General features: G+C 41.4%; 1 protein-coding gene across 4 annotated transcripts in view; it reads left to right on the top strand.

Annotated features, from left to right (window-relative positions):
• Positions 1-12526, top strand: part of NUGGC (nuclear GTPase, germinal center associated) — a 46392-nt gene extending 33866 nt beyond the window's left edge. For all 4 annotated transcript variants that reach the window (XM_033135370.1, XM_033135371.1, XM_033135368.1 and 1 more), the window contains 6 exons: positions 1406-1563; positions 3095-3233; positions 4411-4519; positions 5169-5305; positions 7644-7734; positions 10835-12526. In XM_033135370.1, coding sequence (XP_032991261.1) covers positions 1406-1563; positions 3095-3233; positions 4411-4519; positions 5169-5305; positions 7644-7734; positions 10835-10974 — 774 coding nt within the window. In that variant the 3' untranslated portion in view covers positions 10975-12526. The remainder of the gene's footprint in view (positions 1-1405; positions 1564-3094; positions 3234-4410; positions 4520-5168; positions 5306-7643; positions 7735-10834) is intronic.
• Positions 12527-23272: the final 10746 nt, after the last annotated feature.

Genomic DNA, 23272 nt, shown 5'->3' with positions numbered 1-23272 from the left:
TTTAACCTTGGCCACACAGCCTGGCCACCAAGTGAACTGTGAAACCAAGCCAACACCAATCCGAGTTCCTGACCGCAGAATCAGCGAGAGATAAACGCTTATTGTTATTTGAAGCCACTAAATTTGGGGTAATTTGTTTCATAGCGATAAGTAACTAAGTGACCCTGGAGAGAACTGTTTCCATAGGATGATAAAAGCTCCCAGGTCACAAAAAGTGAATGAGCAAATGAGCGCTGAGAACATGAAGGCACGGGTGGGAGACCACTCCTTTGAGACGATTCGCTTGTAAGAGAAAGGAGCAGTATCAACCATCTTCAGTCCTTCACCACGACTTCACCCCGTGAATCGGACTCTCTCGCACCAGCCCTTTCATGGCTTCTTTCTCTGCGATTGTACACATACCAGGGCATTCCTATTTGATCAGCAACTTGCTTTTGTGATCAGAAATTTGGGCAAATATTTACATGCTAATGTCATATGTAACATAATAATGTAACCTAAATACTTAATAACAAGAGAATGGTAAAATGAATTATTACACATTCATATGCTATATTGTTTGGTTATTAAAATAATGTTTTGAAAATATTTACAATAAATTGAGGAAATGCTCATATGATAACATTAAGTGAACGGGAAGAATATTAAGATAGTATTCTATCATGCCACCCAGCCAATCACTTGAAAGAGATTTCTTTAAAACACATATCATTGAATAATTGAATAATGATCCCAAAGCCCTGTACTGAAATTTCAGTCAATACAAATGTATTTTTTTTTTCTTTACTAAGGATCACCATCTGGCTAAAATTTATCAATGTCTCTTACAGCTCTAGCTTCCTCATCTTTTTGTTTCCCTCTGACTGTGAATTTATTTCTCTGAGACAAATAGTACAAAGATCTACAAATCAAATTGCCTTTCATTAAATATTTAACCAAAAGTATAAAAAAAAAAATTGGACTACGCTTGCAAAAATGTGAAACAGATACTCCCAGTTGGGTCGTCGCACATTTTCATTTAATAATTGCTCATTTAACAAATATTTTTCAAGCACAACTTTTGCCCTTGCCAGATGGCAAGCGCAGCAAGATGGATAAGACGCTGTGCCTGATCTAAACAAGCCGATGGTCTAGTAGAGGAGCCTAATGAGACAAGTACAAAACTGTACAAGAGGAGTTGTGAGCACAGGGCAGGTTGAAAGTCCAGAGCAGGGGCACCCCACCGACTAGAGGCAGGACGGCTGTCCTCTTTGTCTAGCTTAATAGTATGTTGAAAGAGCATGGTGTCGCTACTGTTCCCTGTGATTCTTGGTACTAGCCTTTGGCTAAAGGCAATGCAATTCCGATCCTGTGACGTTCTCGTTAATGCCTCCTACCTCTACTAACTTACTGTTTCCCTAACTAGAGGAGTAGAGGGAACCAGGGTTTTCACCAGACGCTGAAAGCTGTTTGCTTGAAAAACGGCATCTACGCCTCCAGGACTCTGGCAAGAATAGATCTGAACGCAGCCATCACTCAGCCCATCTATGACCAGATTGATCCCGTTTTTGGAGGCATTTTTAGGTAAAGGCTCTTTTCATCTCTCTCCTTCTTTGTGAACAAACATCTGAAGAATGTTGGGCCAGAGTTTCATCTTGAAGAATTTGTGCTTTGGATCTGGACGTGTAAAGAGTAGCTTGCAACTTGAGGAGGAAAGCTTTCTCTTTGGCAAAACACAAAAGCCTTCTTGGTTGGGTTTACTTGAAAATTTCCCATGGTGACCTGGAGTGCAGTGGAGATGTTGCTTTCAGACTAATATTATGATTCCCATTATTTTTCAAATATCTCATATGTGCAGCAGAGGATACATTTTCTTATGGCTCTGAGCCCAGGACAGGGTATTTTGGTTGGAGAGTGTGGAGTTAAGCAAACACATGACCTTCATAAATTTCCCCGAATGCCAAAAGGAAAAGTGGCTCACCCAGGACTCTGTTTGTTTTCGATAAACTGCATGCTCACAAACATGGCCTGGATGGGGCCGTAGGTACCTTCACGGCGCCCTCCTTCCGTTCTCCCTTGACCTCCAGTCTTTTTCTCCATCAACAGAAACAGAATCTCCTAATGTCTCAGCCTGTCCCCAGTCTTGCTCCTTCTCTGGCATTTTACCTGGTTTACCACCTGCTGCTGCTTGAACCATTCCACCTTGGTTTGATTCTTACTGATTGCCCTCCTTCCCCACCCCCATCTTCCTTTAAACTCTTTTGGGATCAGGCCATTCCACCTAGCCCACCCCACCCCACCCATCGTTTACAAGTCTGTAGGGTAAACTCCAAATTCCTTAGAATGGCATTCAAGACATTCCACTTACCTCCAAACTGGCCTATCTGATCTCTCCCCAGGCTGCTTTAGCCAGCCTGGAAGGGAACAAAGAGCAGCTGAGATGTACCAGGAACTGTGCTAAGTATTCTGTGTGCATTCTCTCATCCCATCCTTCCAATAACCCTCTGAAGTGCTCTGTTTTTTTTTTACAAGCGAACAAACTGAGATTAGAGGAATTATACAGCTTTCCCCGCTCATAATTAAAGAGCTAGCATTTCAAGCCTATGCCCTCTCCTCTATAACCTGCTGCGTCTTACTCCTGGAACATGCTGAAACTTTCTTCACTATGTTGTACCAACGGGGAACAACTCCTTCTTTTCACTTTCCTAAATCTTCCCTATCTCTTAAGGTGTAGTTCGAGTTTCATCCTTTCAAGTGGAAACATCTTAGCAGTGGAAAGACTGAGTTTCTAGATGAAACAGATCAGTATCTAAAGCCTGGCTCTGCCACTTACTAGCTGTGTGGTCTTGAACACATCAGCAATCTTCTCTAAACCTCAGTTTTCGTATCTGTAAAATGGGCATCACTGCACTGATTTTATAGATTTTTATGTCAAGGGCCAGCACAACACAGTGCCTGGCTCATGATAGGAATGTGATAACTGTTAGATCTCACCCCCCTTCTCTTTAAAATGAATAAAAGCCGGTTAAAATGAATACCAGCTGGTTTCCTCTTTGTTTCAGTCTCATAATAGCTACCATCATCTCTTAACATTTTACGTTGCTTTCTTCTGTAGGGCTGGAACACCCACCAATTCCGCTTTGATGCCTCACATAGATGCTTTTAAGCACTCTCTGCAGGAGAAAATGATGGAAATTGGGATAAGGAATGGATGGAAACATGATAGCTACAAAAAAAGTTTCCTGATCCAAGAGGTAAGGTCCTTCTATGGTGAAGAGGGTGGTGAGGTTCGGTAGTGGTTTTCTTCCCAACATGATTTTGGACACTGCCTGTCTCTCCCTGCTTGTTTCCTTGCAGTGTCCAGGGTCTGGGCGTATCTAATAGCAGGTGCTGTGAAATACACAACATAGTGGGATGGGGAGAGAGAGAGGTGGCCCTGAGACCACTGTCAAGGTGTAAGACACTCGGGCCAGCTTTGTTCCACTGTTCTACTGCAAACGCTAGTAAATGCTGAGATTGTAAAGTAGACTCAGTTCTCAGGGAGAACCTTCAAAGAATCCTCAGATGTACAACAAGTTGAATCCACTTACAACATTTTCACTAACCTCTTGATCATTTTTACCAATATTGTGAAGTATTATCCAAAGCAGTGGAGCTTTTTTAAAAAATGCCGTGTCTTTTGCAGATTATTTTTCAGTTTTGAGTATTCAAGACTCTTGTCTGTGACCCATTTCCTTCTAGGCTGTCTTGGTCCATTTGGGCTGCTATCACAAAATGCCATAAACTGGGTAGCTTATAAACAACCGAAATTTATTTCTCATGGTTCTGGAGGCTTGCAAGTACAGGAATCACGGTACAGGCAGATTTGGTGTCTGGTCGGCCCAGTTCCTGGCTCATAGACAGCTGGCTTTTTACTGTAACCTCGCCTGGCAGACGGACAAAGGAGCCCTCTAGGGCCTCTTCTGTGAGGGGAACGAGCCCCCTCCTCATAACCTTATCACCTCCAAAGACCTCACCTCCTAATGCTATCACATTGGGGGGTTAGCATTGCAACATATGAAGTTTGGGGGGATGGACACACGACTATTCAGCCCAGAGCACAGGCCCAGCCCAGATCACATGGCAACACTACAGAAGTAGCCTGTGCCGCCCCTTGCCCTTCCCCAAAGAGGGCCGGTTCCTGCACCTTGCATGGGCCTCAGTTCAACTCAGCAAATCCTTAACGAGTTGTTTGTAGGTGCCAGGCTCTGTGGGAAGCACTTTGGGATATAAGGTCCTGCCTCTGAGAAGCTCACAACCTAGTTGTGGAATCATGTAAACAGCCAACCATAACCTAAGGCAGAGGGAAATCGTGGTCACACGCGGGAACACATGACCTGCTTCTGTTGAAGAAATTGTCGCAAATGGCCTCTTTTAAATGTGGATTCTCAGATAAGCGCCATCCTGGGAGGCCTGGAGGAACACATCCTCAGAAAGAAGAGGAAAATCTATGAGTCTCTCACTACCTCCGTTCAGAATGACCTGAAGCCCTGTTATGAAGGTGGGGGCTCTGGGGAAAATGTTTCTGCTTTCTCTGGGGTCTTCCTCTCAGCTCCTTTAGCACCCTTTTCTGCTCTTCCCCCACCAAGTATTTGTCTTCCTGCATCCGAAGTCCTTGTAACACTCCTGGTTTACACATTAAAACCAAATAATTGCAAGGGTGTAGCGAGAGGTAATTCATGAACCCATTTTATCTGTGTGTTTCCAGTTCCTTCTGGCCACCCTTTATCTAGACATCTTGCTTCTCCTCCCTAGGCTCCATTTCAGCTAATTATTAATTAAACTGTAAAATCCATCATCCAATTCTCAGTCTTATTTTTTATAAGTATTGGTAAATTCACTTTCCAGCTCCTTCTCAGTTTGGAGTCTTGGTTTTTTTTGGGAGGGCAGGGGTGGAATTTTATAAGCTTCTGCTTACTTCACTCAGATTTCCTGAATCACAGTTATCTAAATATTGGGAGTTAGGTTTTTGGTATCATATTATTATTAAATTATTCCCACTGAGTGGAAAATGGTGCTATGTATATGAATATATGGAAGTGTGTGTATATGTGTATAGTTTTTGTTTGTCTGCTTCTCTGTCTTTCTGATGCTAAAGATTTCTAAGCAAGTCCTTGCTGGGGTGTGACTGTGGCTCCCATTTTTTCCAGAGGCAGCTCAGATCACTGGCAAAAAAGCATGCGAGAGGATGAAAGACATCATCAGAAGAGGGGTGGACCGGCAGGTGGCTGAGGGCATGTTTGAAAGGGCTCAAGAAAGGATGCAGCACCAGTTTCAGCAGCTGAAGGTATGCCTCATCCGTAGTCTGAATTCCAGCCCAAGAGAGAGGCTCCTGGGGGAAGACAGGAAGTGGGCACAGAAGACGGAAGAAGTAGTAACAGTTTGGGCCCAATGGGGCCAAATAGAGCCAGATGCCTTCCAACCATTGGCCGCAGTGCCGGGAGAGGAGGCCAGCTGGCGTTGGCATTCTTCCTTCACTGCCACTGCATGCTAGGGACAGTCTCCTCTCTGGTGCTGTGACTTCAGAATGCAGCCCCTCCAGCCCTCTCCTGCACTTTTCCTCTTTCATAAGTCATCAGTAGACAACTGTAATAGCTAGATGAAATCCTAAGATCTTTACATTAGCTCATTTCATCTCCAGTGAATCTGTCAGGTAAATGCAGTCGGTCCTCTGTATCCACAGGTTTCACATTGTCAAATTCAATCATCCACAGATTGAAAATATTGGGGGGTGTGGGGGAAGTTCCAAAAAGCAAAACTTGAATTTGCCACACACTGAGCACTAGACTGAGTCCACACGAAGAAAGTAATGTGTAGGCATAGCTTGCTGTATGCAAATACAGGTTATATGCAAAAAACGATATCATTTTATATAAGGGACTTGAGCATCTTCGGATTTTGGTATCAGTGAGGGGTCCTGGAACAGATCCCCCTTGGATACGGAGGGGTGACTGTACTATTCTTGTTCTCATTTTATGAATAAGGAAACTGAGGCAGAGAACAGCGTAATAAAAGGCCATACAGCTCGTAAGTTACAGAGCTAGGATCTGGCACTCCAGGGTCTTCAACAAAAACATAATCTCAAGATGGATTTTTTATGAAGGAAATGTCTTATTTACATAAAATATCAATAAATAAATGCCAATAAATTATTATGGGTCCGACATTTATAGTACCTAGCACATATTTAGGTTTGATTCTGTCTATCTCAGAAGATAGTTCCTGACAGTTTCCTTGAACCTAAGTGTTTCTGGCAAGTATACTTGGGCCATCTTGTCTCAGCTCTGGGTCTCTTAGCCGGCCACCCCCCACCCCCAGGTAACGTGAATTGTTTGTTTCAGTCTAGGACATGTTGGTCCCTCCCTGGCCATGTGAGTTTCCCAATTCTTCTGCCTCAGTCCAGGTTTAGCGGACCCTCTCCCAGCCTCCCAAGGAACCTGGCTAGTTGCTATTTTGGTCCACGGCTGAACCAACCTACTTCCTGAAATGTCTCCAGCCTGCTTCAGCTCAACCCGCACCCCCCACCCCCCAACCACCACCACTCTGCACCCCTCATTGCAGTTTTGGAAAATGCCTTTCTCTACAATACAAAAAAAGCATGTAATTGCTCTTAGAACAGGTTAAGAGGTATCTCGTATACCAGTAGCAGTTTACTTTCTGTCATTTAACATATTATCACAGTCTGTAAATCTATGCAGAAAACTGGCCAACGTCTATGGCACCCAGTCCCCATTGGGTATATAAAAATTGGCCTTTAGGTGACCAAGGAAAAATTCCACTAAAAACAAACAAACAAACAAAAGCTTAGTACATTGACCATGTTCAAATGTATCTTCAATGACAGCCATGGAGGAAGTTGAAGTGGGGCAAGACCACAGAGCTTTCCCGTTCTCTGGTCTTATGGACAGGGTATCTAATGCTCAGAGGGCTTAAGTTACTAGCTCATGGCTCGGAGCAAGAGCTGAGACTGGAGCTTAGGGTACTTGGCCTGGTGTGTTGAAGGAAAAAAAAGCATAAGACTTGGAGTCAGGAGATCCAGGTTCAAAACGAGGCTCTGTCAGGCTAGAGGAAAGTGTCGGGTATTTTTCAAAGGGAGGGAAGAGATGGTTAGAAGAGGGAAAATGGTTTCAGGTGATAAAAGGACCGAGAGGAGTAAGACATTTGTTAGGAGTTAGGGAGAAGAAACAGGTATGTCAAGTATGGTATGTTGCACAAAGCAGGCAGTCAGTCAACGTGTATCCAGAGACTAGATACGTGATGAGATGGTGGATGGTGGCCAGTGCTGTCCCTCTTTTTCCATGTCTGCGCTTGCTGTGCTCTCCTCATTCTTCCATGCGTCCTCGCTAGCGCCTGATTCAGTCAGTCAGCACCAGAGGGACAATCCCCGATGAGCCTTGATAGGCAGGGGAGGAGATGCTGTGACAGGTGGGACCCCACAGAAACTTTGCCCTGTTGACTCCTGAGCCATTCCATGTACTCTAAAATGGCCCACCTTGGACCTGACTTTGATTTTGGTAACTCCAGTCTTACACACTGATTCCGGGATTGGGTGGGGTCCCCTTCATAAGATTCCCTGTCTCCTGGGCTGTGCCATCCTAACAGAATGACTATCCTTTTTTGTGCAGAATGGAATCACGGAGAAGGTGAAGGGCAGTATCGCCACCATGCTGACCCTTGCTTCATCCCAGGGGGATGGTCTCTACAAGGAGCTTGCAGGTAAATATATAAAACCTTTGCATAAAGGGTGATCTTGCAGACCGCCCTCTCTGTGGCCGTTCTTTACTGGATTTAAAGAAGTTAAGTTAGGAAGAACTTCTGGGGGAAGGAATGGAGATGATGACAACTCTGATCGTCTCTCCCTTTGCTGAGCACCCGACCGAGACAAAGCATTGTACTCAGGCTCTGTGCACAACACCTCATCAAATTCTCACATTAGCCCTCAGACGTAGATACTATCGCTCCATTTTGCAGATGCAGAAACAGAGACTCAGATGAGAGGATGGGCCCATGGATCCACAGCTGGAAAGTGGCAGATACAAATCTATGATTCTGCCCTACTAGCTCCATAAATTTGTTCTTTTAAGTTGATACCCTCCCATGAAAGGCCTCACTTTCTGGTGGTGGTGGTGGAGAAGGGTTTCTCTTCCTCCTCCAGGAGCCTGTGGATGCAACACCTGTGTGCTCTGTTGCAAACCACCATCTCCCTTCCATGCCATGGGCTCCACGAGGCGGCATGTAAACCAGAGCATAAACTGGTGCAAAAAGCAATTGGGCAACTTCTAGTAAATGAAAAATGCACCCATCCTTGGGCTCAGTGATCCTATTTCTAGGAATTCATCCTATGATATCCTTATACATGAGCAGAATGGCATGTGGCCAGGGTTATTCAGGGAAGCATCGCTAATGATGTCAAATATTGGAACAACTCAAATATCTATCACGAGAGCACTGGTGAAGTTAACAGGTGTACAACTAGTGGAGGATTGTGCAATTGTTAAAAGGAACATATATAGTAGCAATATGAAACAATCTCCAGCATATATTGTAAAGTGGAAAAAAGCAAAAATGTGTGGAGTATGTTGCCATTTGTGAAAGAAAAAAGGAAATACATATGTCTATGTATAAAAATCTCTGTGGGATACAAAAGAAACTGGTCACACTAGTTGCGTCTAAGGAGAGGAACTTGGAGGCTGAGGGACAGGAAAGGTGAGAGATTTACTTTGCACTCTGTATATGTTGTGCCTTTTAAATTTTAAACCATGTGCACAGTTGCCTGCTGGGGAAAAAAAAAAGATCTGATGCCATTGCTGTACGTCATTGAGTGTGTTGGCGTGAAAGTGATCAGAGCTAAAAGCTACAACTGCTGCTTCGAAACATCCATCCTGCACTTACCTATCTCTGGGAATCAACATTATCCCCACCTCTGGCTGCTCAGATGGACATCTAACCGGTTCTAATGGGAAGGAGATAGAACACTCTCAACCTGTAATTTTTTGGACCCTCTCGTGACTTTCTGTCAAGGCCTTCACAGGAATCTCTTTGAAGATTATGGTCATCCAATTGTGTCTTCTTTAAAGAACTCACACTTGCCGAAAGGTCTTCCAACTCTTGCAGGAGAGAGGGTCCTTGGCTTTGCATGGGAAGGAATTTAAGTGTGAGCCAGGAAATAAAGCGAAAGTAGTTTATTGAATAAAAATCTACTCCATAGGCAGAGCACAGGCTGCCCTTCGGCGGAGAGAGCCCTGACTCTCCCTCCTTATGGCTGTGGTTTTTATTAGTTAAGCTTTTAATATGGGAATAGGGGGAAGAATAATCTTATTAGTTCTCAGAAGGGGTGGGTTTTTCCAGGAACTTGGTATACACCATCTTTTTATCCTTAAATGGTCCTCTCTGGAGGTGTCATGGAGCTGGCGGGGGTGTTATTTAGCGTGGAGATTATTACATGACGTATGATGTGGCTGGAGGTCACTTGGAGGTGACTCTCCTCGCCATCTTTGTCATGGCCAGTTCTGGCTGGTCTTGTCTCATCTTGATTTACTAGTCTTTTGTCTCCAACTAGCAGTTAATGGTTTTTCTTGGAGGCCCTGCCCCCGCCCTATCTCACAACTGTCCAGGTCTCGCACCCAGAAAATGTTCCCTGAGTCTGACATAAACTGCTCCTGCCATAATTTAAGATCATTTCCTTTTCTTCACCATCAACAGCAAACATACACTATGTAGGGAGTGCTGTGTCTGGTGCCAAAGAGGTCTACAACAGTCCCTGCTTGGAGTAAGGCAAGATGTGTAAGGATGTAAATCACAATCATGGATAGTACACATTCACTCCACAAGAAGTTATCATCTCCTCCTAGGTGCCAGGCAGTGTTCTATGTGTTGTGGATACAGCAGGGACCAACACAGACAAAAATCTCTGCACAGAGCTTACAGCCCAGGAGCAGAAGGCAGGCAATAAGCAGAACAATACACAAAATAGGAAGCATGCCAAAGGGTGATAAATGCTATGGAGAAAAATAAAGCAGGAAAGGGGAGAGGGAGGGCTGAGAGGAGGAGAGAGGGTATGGCGGGAAGGTCTCACTGGCACTGTGACCGTCTGCTGGAGAATGCCCTCTGGCGGGGGGCAGGTGGAGGTGGGAGTGGGTGGGGGGCAGGGCGGCAGCCATGTGTTCTACTCAGGCCTTCAAATGATTAGATGAGGAGTGCAATCTGCTTTATTCAAGGTCTACCGACTTAAATGTAAATCTCATCCAAAACCACAGAGAAACCTTCAGAATCATGTTTGACCACTTATCTGGTCACCATAGCCTAGACAAGTGAACGTGTAAAATTAACCATCACAAGGATATAATCTGATTGCAGATCATAGGGTGAAAACCTGAGATGCCAGAACATAGCAAATTCGCTTAATATGGGGATTGCTGGGAGGAGAGGGATCAGGGGAAGGAGAGAGATTCCTGGAGACGCTTAGGGGAGATTTATTGTATAGTATACTCTGTATATCTCCTTCCACTGAGCTCTTGAAGAACCCGAATAAAGACTCTGCAATGGCCCAAACCTTTTTTCATGGGTAGGTTTGTGTTCTTTTGAGGGTGACCTCTTTGCCGAGATAAGCCTTAAGGTAAAAGCAAGAATGCTGGATTTGATCAGGTGATTTATAAAACAAATCCATTGGACGATCTGATCTCTAAGCCCCATTCCAGATCTCACATTCTGGGACAAGTGACCCAGGTCATAACATGACTCTCAGGGGATTTGTTTTTCTGGGACCATTTCTGAAAAGGATGCTAACTCCTGGTGCATGCTTTCTGCTCCTCCGTAGACGTCAAAAGTGAATACAAGGAGATGGAAAAGCTACACAGAAGCCTGAGAGAGGTTGCTGAGAATGCAGTGCTACGGCAGGGCATGCAAGATTTCCTCCTGAGAATGTCCCCCAGCAAAGCTGGGCCCCCCAGAACATAAATCTATTTTTTGGAGCTTAGCATCAAGTGGATGAGAAACAAGCTTGGAGCCAAATAATCAGAATTACTTCTGTCTTGAAAAATCTAATAAAGAACATCTCCCAACTGTCTGAGCTTTATACACAGTATAAAACTCAATAGATTGTTACTTCGGACATAAGCAGATTACGGAGCAACATCAATTCATTTTTTTTTTATTCTATAGCCAAAAAGAGTCATCTTGAACCCAAATGCAGTTCTAAAGCTTTAGGGACAAGAAACTTGTACTTCACCAAGGAAAGATATCTAAACCTAAATATTATTGGAAAAAACAATTGCAAAAGAAAGCTTTAGAGACCCAATTCTATTTCCCACCTTAATACTGATGAGACGTTCGGGTAAGGAGGTGGCCTTGTGCTGTGCAAACAGCATGGGTTTAAGAGCCAGCTGAACAAGAGACCTGGCTTTATCACTTCTCAGGAGTGCTAATTCAGACTGGTACTTCTGAAACATTTTGATCTCGGGACCTTATACTCTTAAAAATTATTAAGGATTCTAAAGAGATTTTGTTATGTGGGTTATACCTATTGATATTTACGTATTCGAAATGAAAACTGAGGAAAATTGTAAATAATTATTTATTAGTTCATTTAAAAGTCTAAATAATTAACCCATTACATGTGAATATAAATAACATATTTTTATGAAAAAAACTTTTCAAAAAATTTTAGTGAGAAGAGTGACATTACTTCACACTTCTGCCAATCTCTTTATTCTCTGGCCTAATAGAAGACAGCTGGACTCTCTAATCTGTTTCTGCATTCAGTCTGTCGCAGTGTGTCTTTTTGGTTGATGTACATGAAAAAATACAGTCTTATGCAGATATAGTGTGGGAATAAAGAAGAGTATTTTAACAGTCTTTCAGATTATTTCTGGATATTCTTCTTTGATATAACATTCTTGACAAGTGGTAATTTCTTAAAGACTAGTTGTAGTGTAGAATCTGAAACCATATTGGTGAACTTTTAAGATATTCTGTTACGTTAAAATACATTTCTATCTCATATTTTCAATGTATCTTTTACCAATGCATGATTTTGTGGCATCAGGCATTGGTCATTTTGAAAATATTTGTTCACTGAAGTTAAACAGATCTTCCAAAAGTCAATACATTTCATTATATAATAATAAAAAAGTCAAATTTGTTCATATTTCTACTAGCTTCATCAGGAAAGTCTTGAAGTATTGGGAAGCTGTCAAGTTCATGATAGAGGATTCAAGTTTTATAAAATTAAAATTTTTTCCTAAAAGCTCATTTTAGGAATGGCAATAAATACTGTCAGTTGTTCTCTTTGAAGTGATAGGCTCATTTTGTTCATGAAAATGTCCACTATATAATCGTGTATGATTAACCATAGTTTGTCAATTGTTATTGAAAGTAAAAATGATGTTCGATAGAAAAAAGTCAAGTTCAACTTGAAATTCAATAATACAAATGCTTTTCCTTAAAGTAGTAAAAGTCCTTTAAGTGTACTTCCGTTTTGGTCACGTAACATAATAAAATATCATCTGCTTAAGAGTCAATAATTAACAGAATTAATACCTTATACTGTCTCATCAAGAACATTCTTAAGTAAAACAGGCTTAGGGAAAAAAACCCTGCAAGTGCACAGTGAAAAATGCAATAGTTACTAGTATAGTTTGGTGCCACTATCTTGGTTTACACTTGGTGCAAGTGGTTTTATCCACCTGTATTTTTAAACCTTTAGTGCATATGTCAACACGGTAAAAAAAAAAAAAAAAAAAAAAAAAAAAAAAAAAAAAAACACAGGCAAACAGAATCTTAATATTTATAAAAATAGTTGGACCTAGCAGACCCCCAGTATTTCAAGGACCACACTTTGAGAACTGATGTCTTAGACAAATTATTGAAACTCCCTAAGCTTCAGGTTATTTATTTTTAAATGGTGATAATAGTAATACCAACCTTGACACTACTAGGGTTGTCAGGAAGTACTTATCAAGTCCTTAATAGTACTTGATAAATGGTTATTATTTGGGGGCAGAATAGAAGTAATAAGGTTTCATGGCTTATTTGTTGGGAAAATCAAATTATAAACCCAGCTCTGCTCAGCACTAATATGACCTTTGACAGCTCTTTGACATCTGTAAGATTTCATTGCTTCATATACCAAATGAGGGAGATGAACTAGATGATTTAAAGGCTTTAGCTGCTTTGAAATTCTAGGATTTTAAATCCTTCCCTTCTTATTTTGATGTTTTTTGCCTAAGATTTGAAAAAAGGATTTATCCATGTAGATGCGTCTCAGTGGTTCCTTTTCTTTTCAACTTTCTAAACACACACAGTTGCATTGAAGTTTGCATAGTTTTACTCTTTAAATTTCAAGTGAGGGAGGTGGAGAACTTCCACTTCCAGCCACGAGGGAGTGACAAGGACCGTATATACCCTCCAACCTTAAGCCACTAAAAAGCCAAACAAAACTTATGAAACAATAGTTTGCAGGTATGGGAAAATAGTCAGGGCAGAACAATAACCCCCGAAGGAAGGGAGACAAACAAGGTGAACCCTACAATTGTCCCATTTTGCTGACTAGATAGAGTTTCCAGGCCACAGTACAGGGAGGGGGAACCCATAAAAAGCCGGAGTTAAGGAGACAGTGCAGAGTTTGGGGGAGTCGAAGGTGGTTAGAATTCACAAGGTGAAGTACTGTGAAGAAGAAAGCTATGCAGAGAGAAAACTCCAGAGATATAAAGCAGGTCTAGTGCTAATTAGCACACACAACTACCAAGAAAGAATCAGTGGAAAGGAGCAGGCAGAAAAATCCCCAAATTTCACATCAAGCTCGGAGTAGCCAAAGTAGAAAGACCTTCACACACATGAGGCATCAAGTAGAGTTCTCAGAAGAATATTGCCTTAGGAGTGGGCCAATACAGACCTAGACTAACGGCTGTTGTGCATCCACCTAACAAAGTTTAAAAAACAAACTTCAGAAGGATCAAACCGTTTCCAACTAACTTAACTGCATCCCAGAACAAAACACAAAAACACGTAAAGAGATAAAAAACTTCAGCACCCAACATTGGAAAATGCACAATGTATGGAATCAAAATAAAAATTTCCAGGCATGCAAAGAAGTAGGGGGAAATGACCCATACTGAGGAGAAAAATCAATAGAAGCAGACCCAGGAATGAAACAGGGTAATAGAATTAGTAGACGAAAATATTAAAATGTCTATTATAAATTTACTCCAAATGCTCAAGGAGATAGGCTAAAGCATAAACATAAAGATGAGAGAAATGCACAAAATAAGACTCAAATAGAACTTCCAGAGATGGAAAAACTCAATGTTTAGGTGATTAACAGATGCTGTAAAATAACAGTTTTTTTCTTTTTAAAGGGAAGTATGTGAGCTTATGGATGCATTAGTTAATTAATTTGATGGGTGAAAATCCTTTCAAAATGTGTATGCATATCAAATCATATCAAATCATCATGTTGTACATTTTAAATATCTTACAATTTAATTTGTCAATCATTCTTCAATAAAGCTGAAAAAAAGGAGAAAAGATTAGTAAATCTGAAGACAGCAAGAGAATAGAGCCACAATGAAACAGAGAAAAAAAAAACTGAAAAAAAGAACAAAGCATCAGTGAACTATGGGACATTATAAAGCAGCCTAAAACATTTATTACTGGAATCACAGAAGTACAGAAGAGAGATGGAAATATAGAAAAAATATTTAAAGGCATAATGGTTGAGAATTTTTCAAACTTGATAAAAACTATAAACCTAGAGATCCAAGATGCCCAAAGAATCCTAAGCAGAAGAAACAGGGAAAATCACACCAAAACATATAATAATCAAATTGCTGACAACCGGTGATGAAGAGAAAAAAGTGAAGTGATACAAACTTTTTTTGACCTACAAAAGCTGACATAATTCATTTGACCAGAAGGCTAGTGCTACAAGTAAAGTTAAAGAAAATAAATCAATAAAAATAAATGTTAAAGAAAGTCCTTTAATCAGAAGAATAATGGTACCAGATAGAAATTTGAATCTACATAAATAAATGAAGAGCGCTGGAAATAGTATGTGGATAAATATAAAAGATTTTTTCTTATTTATCTTTAATCTCTTTACGACTTAAAAAGATTATTTAAAAGAAAAACAATAACAATTGCATCAAGAGGTTTATACCATGTAAGAGTAAAATGTATGAGGATAGTCCAAAGGCCAGGAGGGGAGAAATGGAAGTATATTGTGTAATATTTTTATACTATGCATAAAGTGATTAATATTACTTGAATGTAGAACATGATACTTTAAAGATACATACTGTAAACCCTAGAGTAACCACCAGAAACATAAAAGATATGTCTAATAAGCTACTACAGGAGATAAAGTGGAATATTAAAATTACTCAAATAATCCTAAACACGCAGGAAAAGAGGAACAAAGAACAAATAACAGAAGGTAAAATAGAAAACAAATGGCCAAATGATAAAGCTAAACCCAATCATATAAATAATCACATTAAATGCAAATGGTGAAACACTAATTAAAAGGCAGGGATTATCAGATTAGATTTTAAAACGCAAGACCCAACTATACATTGTTTACAAGAAATCCACTTTTTAAAAAAAATTTAATAACCACTGGTGTTTACTGTGTAGTTACTATATAGCAGACATGTACATGGCAAATACATACACACAAATTACACTTTGTTGCACTTTGCATGAATTATCTCCTTTAAGTCTTATTAAACCCTGAAAGAGGATGCTTTTTAAGGACACAAACAATATAAAAACTATCATATCTTTTTTTTGCTTTAAAACTTTTTTTCAATTACAGTAGAGATACAATATTACGTTAGTTTCAGGTGTACAACGTACTGATTAGACATTTGTATATTTTATGAAATGATCACCCCGATAAATCTAGTATCCATCTGACACCACAGTTATTACAGTATTATTGAATGTATTCCCAATGCTGTGCTTTACATCCTGTGACTGTTTTTATAACTGGTAATTTGTACTTCTTAATCCCTTCACCTTTTTCACCCATCTTCCTGAATCCCCTTCCATCCGGAAACCATCAATTTGTTATTTGTATCTATGAGTTTGTCAAAAAGCTCACTTAAATATAAAGATGCAAGTAGGTTGAAAGTAAAAGAAATGGAAAACATATACTTGTAAATCCTAACGTAAAGAAGGTTAGAGTGCCTATGTAAATATCGGACAAGCTTCAGAGCTAGGAATATTTCCAGAGGTAAAGAGAGTCATTGTATAGTGACAAAGTTAATTCATAACTAGGACATAACAATTCTAGTTATGCACCTAACAACAAAGTTTCAAAATAAAAGCTGATAGAACTCAAAGGAGAAACAGCGAAATCCACAATTATAGTTGGAAATTTCAATACCTCCTCTCAATAACAGACAGAAAAAGTAGAGAAACTCAGAAAGAATACAGAAGATTTGAACAACCAACTTTAGGAACTGATATTTATAGAACACTCAACTCAACAGCAGCAGAGTACAAATTCATTTCTAGTGTTCTTGGAACATTTACCATGACAGACCATATCCTGAGCCACAAAACAAGTCTTCATACATTCAAAAATATTGAAATCATACAGAGACTATTCTCTGACCACAATGAAATTAAATTAGAAATCAATAACAGAAAGAAATCTGGAAAATCTCCAAATATTTGTAAAGTAAACAGCACCCTTTCTAAATAACCCATAGGCCAAATGAGGGCTGTGGACTAACATCTTGTTGGGTTTATAGCGTTCTCCTCTAAATCTTAATTTTGCCCAAATGGAATTACCTCGTTGCTCTGAGGGGCCGTGGTGTTAACTCCAGCCAAAGCTTGAAAAGTTAGTCAGAGCTGGTGCAGGCACAGGCTGTTGGTTAACTGCCTGAAGAACACAACCAAGAGCTGTGGGTGAGGAGCCCACCTACGCTGGCAGAGACAACAAATGGGGAAGAAGCTGAGGGAGAGTCTTGATTCCTGGTAGGAGGCAGCAGGCTGATAATAACATGAATCCAGGAGAGCAGGTCACATGACAGAAAGAAGGGAAACGCTGAAACCCCCAGGGTAGAATCAAGAGGAATACAGGACATTCAGGAACAGGAGCCGTGGTTCCGGAGGTTACTATGGGAGCAAGAGTCTTTTATGTGTTCTTTGGTCTAGCTCACAGGCTCCGTCATCGGTTCTAAGTCACAGCAGATCCATCTTCCCAGGAAAGGGGGGACTGGCTAGAGTCAGGCAGGATGCCACTACCATCAGAGAGCAAGACTGGGGGTCAGGGCAAGCCTGGATTGTAGAGGAGACCGGAAGAGAAGGTATGCTGCTCAGAAGACTGTGAGTGGACAGGGAACATAATACTGTAGTTTTGAAACACACTTTAAATGCCTGCACGATATTCTAATATATAGATGTACCATCATTTATTTTACTGTTATCCTGTTGTTGGACATTTTGATGGTGCTGGTTTTCTCCATTATAAATAACATCATAAAGAATATTCTTATAGAGACATCTTGGTCCCTCTCTCTGATTTTTTTTTCTTTAGGATAAAGTATTAAGAATTCCATGATAGGATCTGAGTGTAAGAGCATTTTAAAGTCTCAAATTGTTTTCCAGAAACCCTGTCCACTCACTAGCAGGGATGAGAATTCCTGTAACATTGATTTTTTTTTTTTAAACCAATCTGGTTATTATCCTTTTCTGCAATAGATTGCTAGAATCAGATTTTTAACATTACCATCTTGGACTTCTTGGGTTGTTACTGATGCCGAAACATTTTTTGTGTTGATTTGAATTTCTTCTATTTGGATTGTCTTGTCACAATCTTTTCTTTGGGAGTGCCCCGCCACTTTCGCTATGACGTCTTTCTTTTTACTTTGAAAGAATTTCAGACTTACAGAAAAGTGTCAGTCATAGCACAAAGAGCTCCTACGGACCCTGTATCAACTTGCTAAAACATTTTACTATATTTGCCTTATCATTTGGAACTAGTACTTTTTCGGAACTATTTCAAAGTAGATTGCGTATGCCATGTCCCTTTCCCCCTTAATATTTTACTGTGTTGCATAAAAGGAAGTATATCTCTCACATTACCCCAGTACCACACTCAAATTCAGCAAATTCAACACAGACACGATGTTGTATCAACCATCTCATCCACAGTCTACATTCTAATTTCATCAATTGCCCAATTACAGCCTATAGAGCAACGCTTTTCAGTACAGCATGCAGCCCAGGATCATGTATTCCATCTAGTTGTCACAGCTCTTTAATTCCTTTAACCTCAGGTGTTTTTGAGAAATACAGGCCAGCTGTTTAATAAAATTGGGGTTTGTCTGATGTCTTTTTATGATTAGGTTTAAAATATACCTCTTTGGCCTAAAACAACCACCTACATGCTTCATTCTTTTTCATGGGAAAAGTCAGAATTTTCTGCTGACAGCTTGACAATGAGGAAGGAGACTGGGAACCAAAAATGGGTACAAGTCTGACCCCGGTACCCCTCCCTCTGTCCTGTAGGGTGATCCCCACTAGTCTCTGGGGGTAAGTGTCTAGAGCAGGGAAGTTGAAGAGAATCGGGAATCAGCCTCCTAGTGCCTCAGGCCTGGAATGTCACCTGTCCAGGGCTGCCAGTGACCAGGGGCAGCACTGCCAAAGATACTTTTAGACTGTGGTGGAGGAGAGGAGAGAAGGCAGTTGTCTCTTGGCTCCATTTCAGTCTGTGGGGATCAAACTCCCCTGCCTCTCCAGACTGACTTACTGACTGAGGGCCAGGAGTATGTCTCAGAGTACAGCAGGGGGAGGACAAAAGGTGTGGTCTCTGCCACTAAGGAGACGAGCCTGCCAGGCTTAGATCTCCAGAGGGCCCGTCACTCCGGCTTCCCTCTGTCTCCTCCTCACGTCTATTCTCTATGGCCCTTCAGTCCCTTTTACCCTACTTTGGGAACTCTGCCCTTTCCCACCTTTCAATGTAAAACTCCAGAACTCAGGCTTTGGCCAGAAAGTAATGGAGATGCTCCTCTGCCAGGTTTGTCAACTCTAAAATGAGGAGGAATAGATCCTAATTCCACGACTCCAGGCTCTCCACCAGCAAGAATTGTGGCCTTGCAGATTCTGTGAGCAAGCACACTTCTCCAAAGTAAATACTGTTTTTTTAGAACCCACCGCTGTCTTGTTCCAATGAGGAGAGCTTACTCTTGCCTCTTGCACTCTGTTTCTTGGAACGATTGTGCTAAGGCACCTCTCCACCATGCTGTTCCAGGCCGATGTCACTAAAGCCACCTCTTGAACTGAGACAGGCTCTGTTATACCCATCTCAGCTGGACGGTGCCAACTTCAAGTAGTTTCTTTCTCATCCCAGTTCTCTTCCTTGGGAGGTGACACATGTATCCTGCCACAACTACATTACAATAGTCATAAATGGTGACTCTGACTCATTAAAACTATTATAGTTGATCAGCGATGCTTAAGAAAGCAGGGAAATGATAATTTTAGAATGCACACCATCCAAATTGTAAAAACAAAAAGCTTGTGTGTGCTAAATGACAGAAGGGAATGTGTTGTGTGTGGAGCGCTTCATCATCTGACAATGCCTGATAAATGAGGTGTCATCCAAATACGACAACATCAGCATTTCCATGTCAAGGGGACAACTGAGACGAGACCCTGTCACTTTCTCTGAAAGCATCACGCCGTGTGCAATCAGCGGTATCAACTGACCTTTGGTTCTCTTGCTTCTTTTACATTTCTCTCCATTTCAATTGAATTACCCAGAATAGTATGAATTCATGCCAGTTTATTTTCTTCAATCTAAGCAATTTCATAACTCAATTATCCCCCCTTCTCCCAACCACAGTTTAATCTGATTATGGAGAAAAATTGATGACGATCCATGAAATCTGGATAAGACTGTGTTCTAGATACCTTCTGTGATAAAAACCACTTAAAACCTCTCTTTTAAAATCTTGCTGCATAGTCTATATAAAAGTTCTTTTCTTTATTTTTCCACCTGGAAGAAACATGTGGGATCTTGCTGCTGGAAAGGGGACAAGTTATATGACCATGACCTTTGTCTTTTGGCATCATGTAGCGGAAAAGGCAGATTTTTCTTCGAGATAGAAGACAAAAAAAAGGTTGTATATAGGTGGCAGGAAGAAAGTTGTTGATTGCTGCCTGGGAGACAAGGTCCAAGGCAACTGATTCTCATACTCTTCCTCTCCCCACCCCAAAATCAAACCCTGTAGTAGAAAGAAGTTTTTAAAAACCTGGTAGGACTCTTGAATCTCTGGAACTACCTGAGTCTGAGAAATCATTCAGGCTGAGTTCAACGTTCCTACTTAAGCCCAGATTGGGCAGAGCCAGTATTAGGAAGCCGTAACTGGTGACAACTCAGGGTTGTGTGTAGGCATGTGTGTCTTTACAGCCTACTGAGATTATTCAATGTTCACTATTTTGATAATGGATTTCTTCTCCAAGGCTGTCTACCTGAAAGGGTCAGCTTCTCCAGATGACTAGATTCTGAAAATGCACACACCTTCGTCCCTCCCGGTCCTGTCCATACATCATCAATCCTTTTCCTTTCGGAGTGGGGAAAATTTGGGGTATGCTGAAAACAAGACCACAACAATAGGGGTCTCCATTATTTCTTCTTGGATAAGGCAAAGCTCAGTGCTTAGCAGTGCTTAGAACTTCCATGTGCCTATGCAAGTGACCAGAAAGTTTGGTTTAGAGACAGGTTGTGATTCAGCCAGTGTGGGGTTAGGGCTGGAGATGCTGCCTTTGCACTAGACTCCCAGGGGTCTATGGACCACTTTTGGGGGAGCAGAGGTCAAAGGTCAAGAGAAAGTCAAGAGCGCTGGCCACAGGTCCTGCCCCTTCTGCCTGGGATGCCTGCACAAGTTATTTCACTTTTGTTGGACCACAGCCTCCTCATCTTCAAAATGAGGGAATAGTGTGTTACTAAACTCGAAGGTCCCTTCTGGCTCTCATATTCTAACAGACTAACTTGAATTTTGCCAAAGGGGTAGGGCATTGAGTCCCAAATGACAATGGGACTGGATGAAGGAATAGGAAGGACATAGCAGGTAGCAGCACTGTACAACTCCAGGGGTGCAACTCCCAGGGAATACAGTGTGAGGGGTACCCCCTGGAGCAGCCTTGGGATTACCGGGCACACCTTTCTATCTCTGTTTATTCCTTTAACTCTTGTGTTCCCACAAAAGATCTTTTCCATGTAGAATACGTTGGCAATTTTAAGAGAAATGCTGTATACGTGAAGGATCAATATCCCTCCAACATCCCACGGATGGCAGGTCCCCTAACTCCCTAAGAAGTGCTTTTCTCTCTCCATCAGAAAGCTAGTAGGCACAAGAGGGCCCGCAGCCTGGAAGGTGAAGCTTGGAAGTGACTGTACAGTGTTTGAACGTGGGCCAAGCTGTGCTAGTAATACCGTGTTTCCCTGAAAATAAGACCTAGCCAGATCATCAGCTCTAATGCATCTTTTGGAGCAAAAATTAATATAAAACCTGGTATAATATAATATAATATAATATAATATACTACAATATAATACCGGGTCTTATATAATATAATACTATAAGACCGGGTCTTATATTAATTTTTGCTCCAAAAGACACATTAAAGCTGATGGTCCAGCTAGGTCTTATTTTTGGGGAAACATGGTATGAGACTGCACGCTTGAATGTGCCAAACCAAATGCTAGAATGTCAGCACCAAAGAAGCCCAGGAAGCCACCGGGGCTCAGAGAGGCCAAGGGTGAGGGTGTGGCATGTCGGCACCTGGATCCTTGGGATTCAACCCCTTGGCAAAGTGCCTGTGGTCTCTGGAGACACCGCTGCCCAACCTGAAGCCCAATGGTGCAAAGGGCTCAGTGTGTGCCCAAACTCAGCGGATGAGACTGGCGAGAGGACCCGTCAAAGGAGAAACAGGAAAACAGATCTTGCTCCCTGGGAAAATAGCTTCTAAAGGAGGGATCCTTCATTCAAACCCAGTCAGAAAGCATAAGAGTTGGAAGGAACTGTGGAATCCATCTGGATGAATCTCTGGCCCAAGATGCACCTGTTGGAAATTCAGGCTCTGAGGAGGGGTGTGGAGGGAGATGAGGCTGGAGGTGCTTTCTCTTTCCATCTGCTGTGGCAGTGGACAGTGACCTGAGGAATATGGCCGCATGGAGAGTCAACTACACTCACATAGACATGGCACTTGCTGGCATGTTGGCTTCATCTGGTGACACAACACGTGGGGACATAGAGACACGAGAGCAAAAGGGTTGTTAACATTCATGAACAGTTTTCCTGGCTCAACCCCTGCCTTCAGCTGAGATTTGGCCATCTGCCTTTAGTCTGGGTTCTCAGCTGCTTCCCTCTATTATTCAAGGGACTGGAAGAGTTTCCAGAGAAAGACAATGAAATTCACAAGCCTGTTTCTTACCAATGTAAAATCCTGGTAGGCGCAGTCCAGTCTGTGAGGGGCACAGTGACATGTGTGTGGTAGGGAGCCAATGTGTGCTGGGGAAGTGGCCAAACCGACTCAATCCAGAGAATGGGAGAGATGACCCGCAGCACTTGCCAGCCTCTGTCCCTTTCAGCTCCTAGGACATTGGCAGCCTGTCTTAGACTTTCCAAACAGAAGGCTGAAGATGATCAAACAAGAAAACAAAAATCGTAAAGACAACATTAGGGATTCCCTAGTAAAACAGCCTATCCAAATCAGCCTACATTGAAACCCTCAGTTGATTCACCCATGTCCACAGAGCTTTCAAATAGCTTTTTTAGTCCTCCACTCTAATCTATGAAGAAACAACCAAGACTTTAGATAAAAGTCTCCACCATACAAGAGAAAGACCAAAACAAACAGAATATAAGCAACTTAGAGGAAACACATAATTGCAGAGAGAAGAAAATATTTTTTTAAAGATAGTATTATATAATATCTTTAGAGAGATATGTGAAGATATTGCATCCATAAGACAAGAAAGTCTGCTATGGTGATCAAAGAATAAGATACTCCTGGAACTTAAAAAATATACTAGCAGAAAAAAATTTTAATTAAAAAGTACACTTGAAAGATAAATTTGAGGAAATGTTCCCAAAAGTAGAACCAAAAAATGAGAAAATGAAAGCCGGGAGAGAAAAGCTAGGATAAATTAGAGAATTTGTCCAAAAAGTCCAACATCTGAACAAAAAGAGTTTGGGAAAAAGAAAAGAGGGGGAAGAAAGGGAAGGAAATTATGAAGGGA

The sequence above is a fragment of the Rhinolophus ferrumequinum genome, chromosome 18 (assembly GCF_004115265.2).
Source record: "Rhinolophus ferrumequinum isolate MPI-CBG mRhiFer1 chromosome 18, mRhiFer1_v1.p, whole genome shotgun sequence".
NCBI lineage: Eukaryota > Metazoa > Chordata > Mammalia > Chiroptera > Rhinolophidae > Rhinolophus > Rhinolophus ferrumequinum.
The sequence above is the reverse complement of the archived record's forward strand: the minus strand, read 5'-3'. Positions and strand labels throughout refer to the sequence as shown.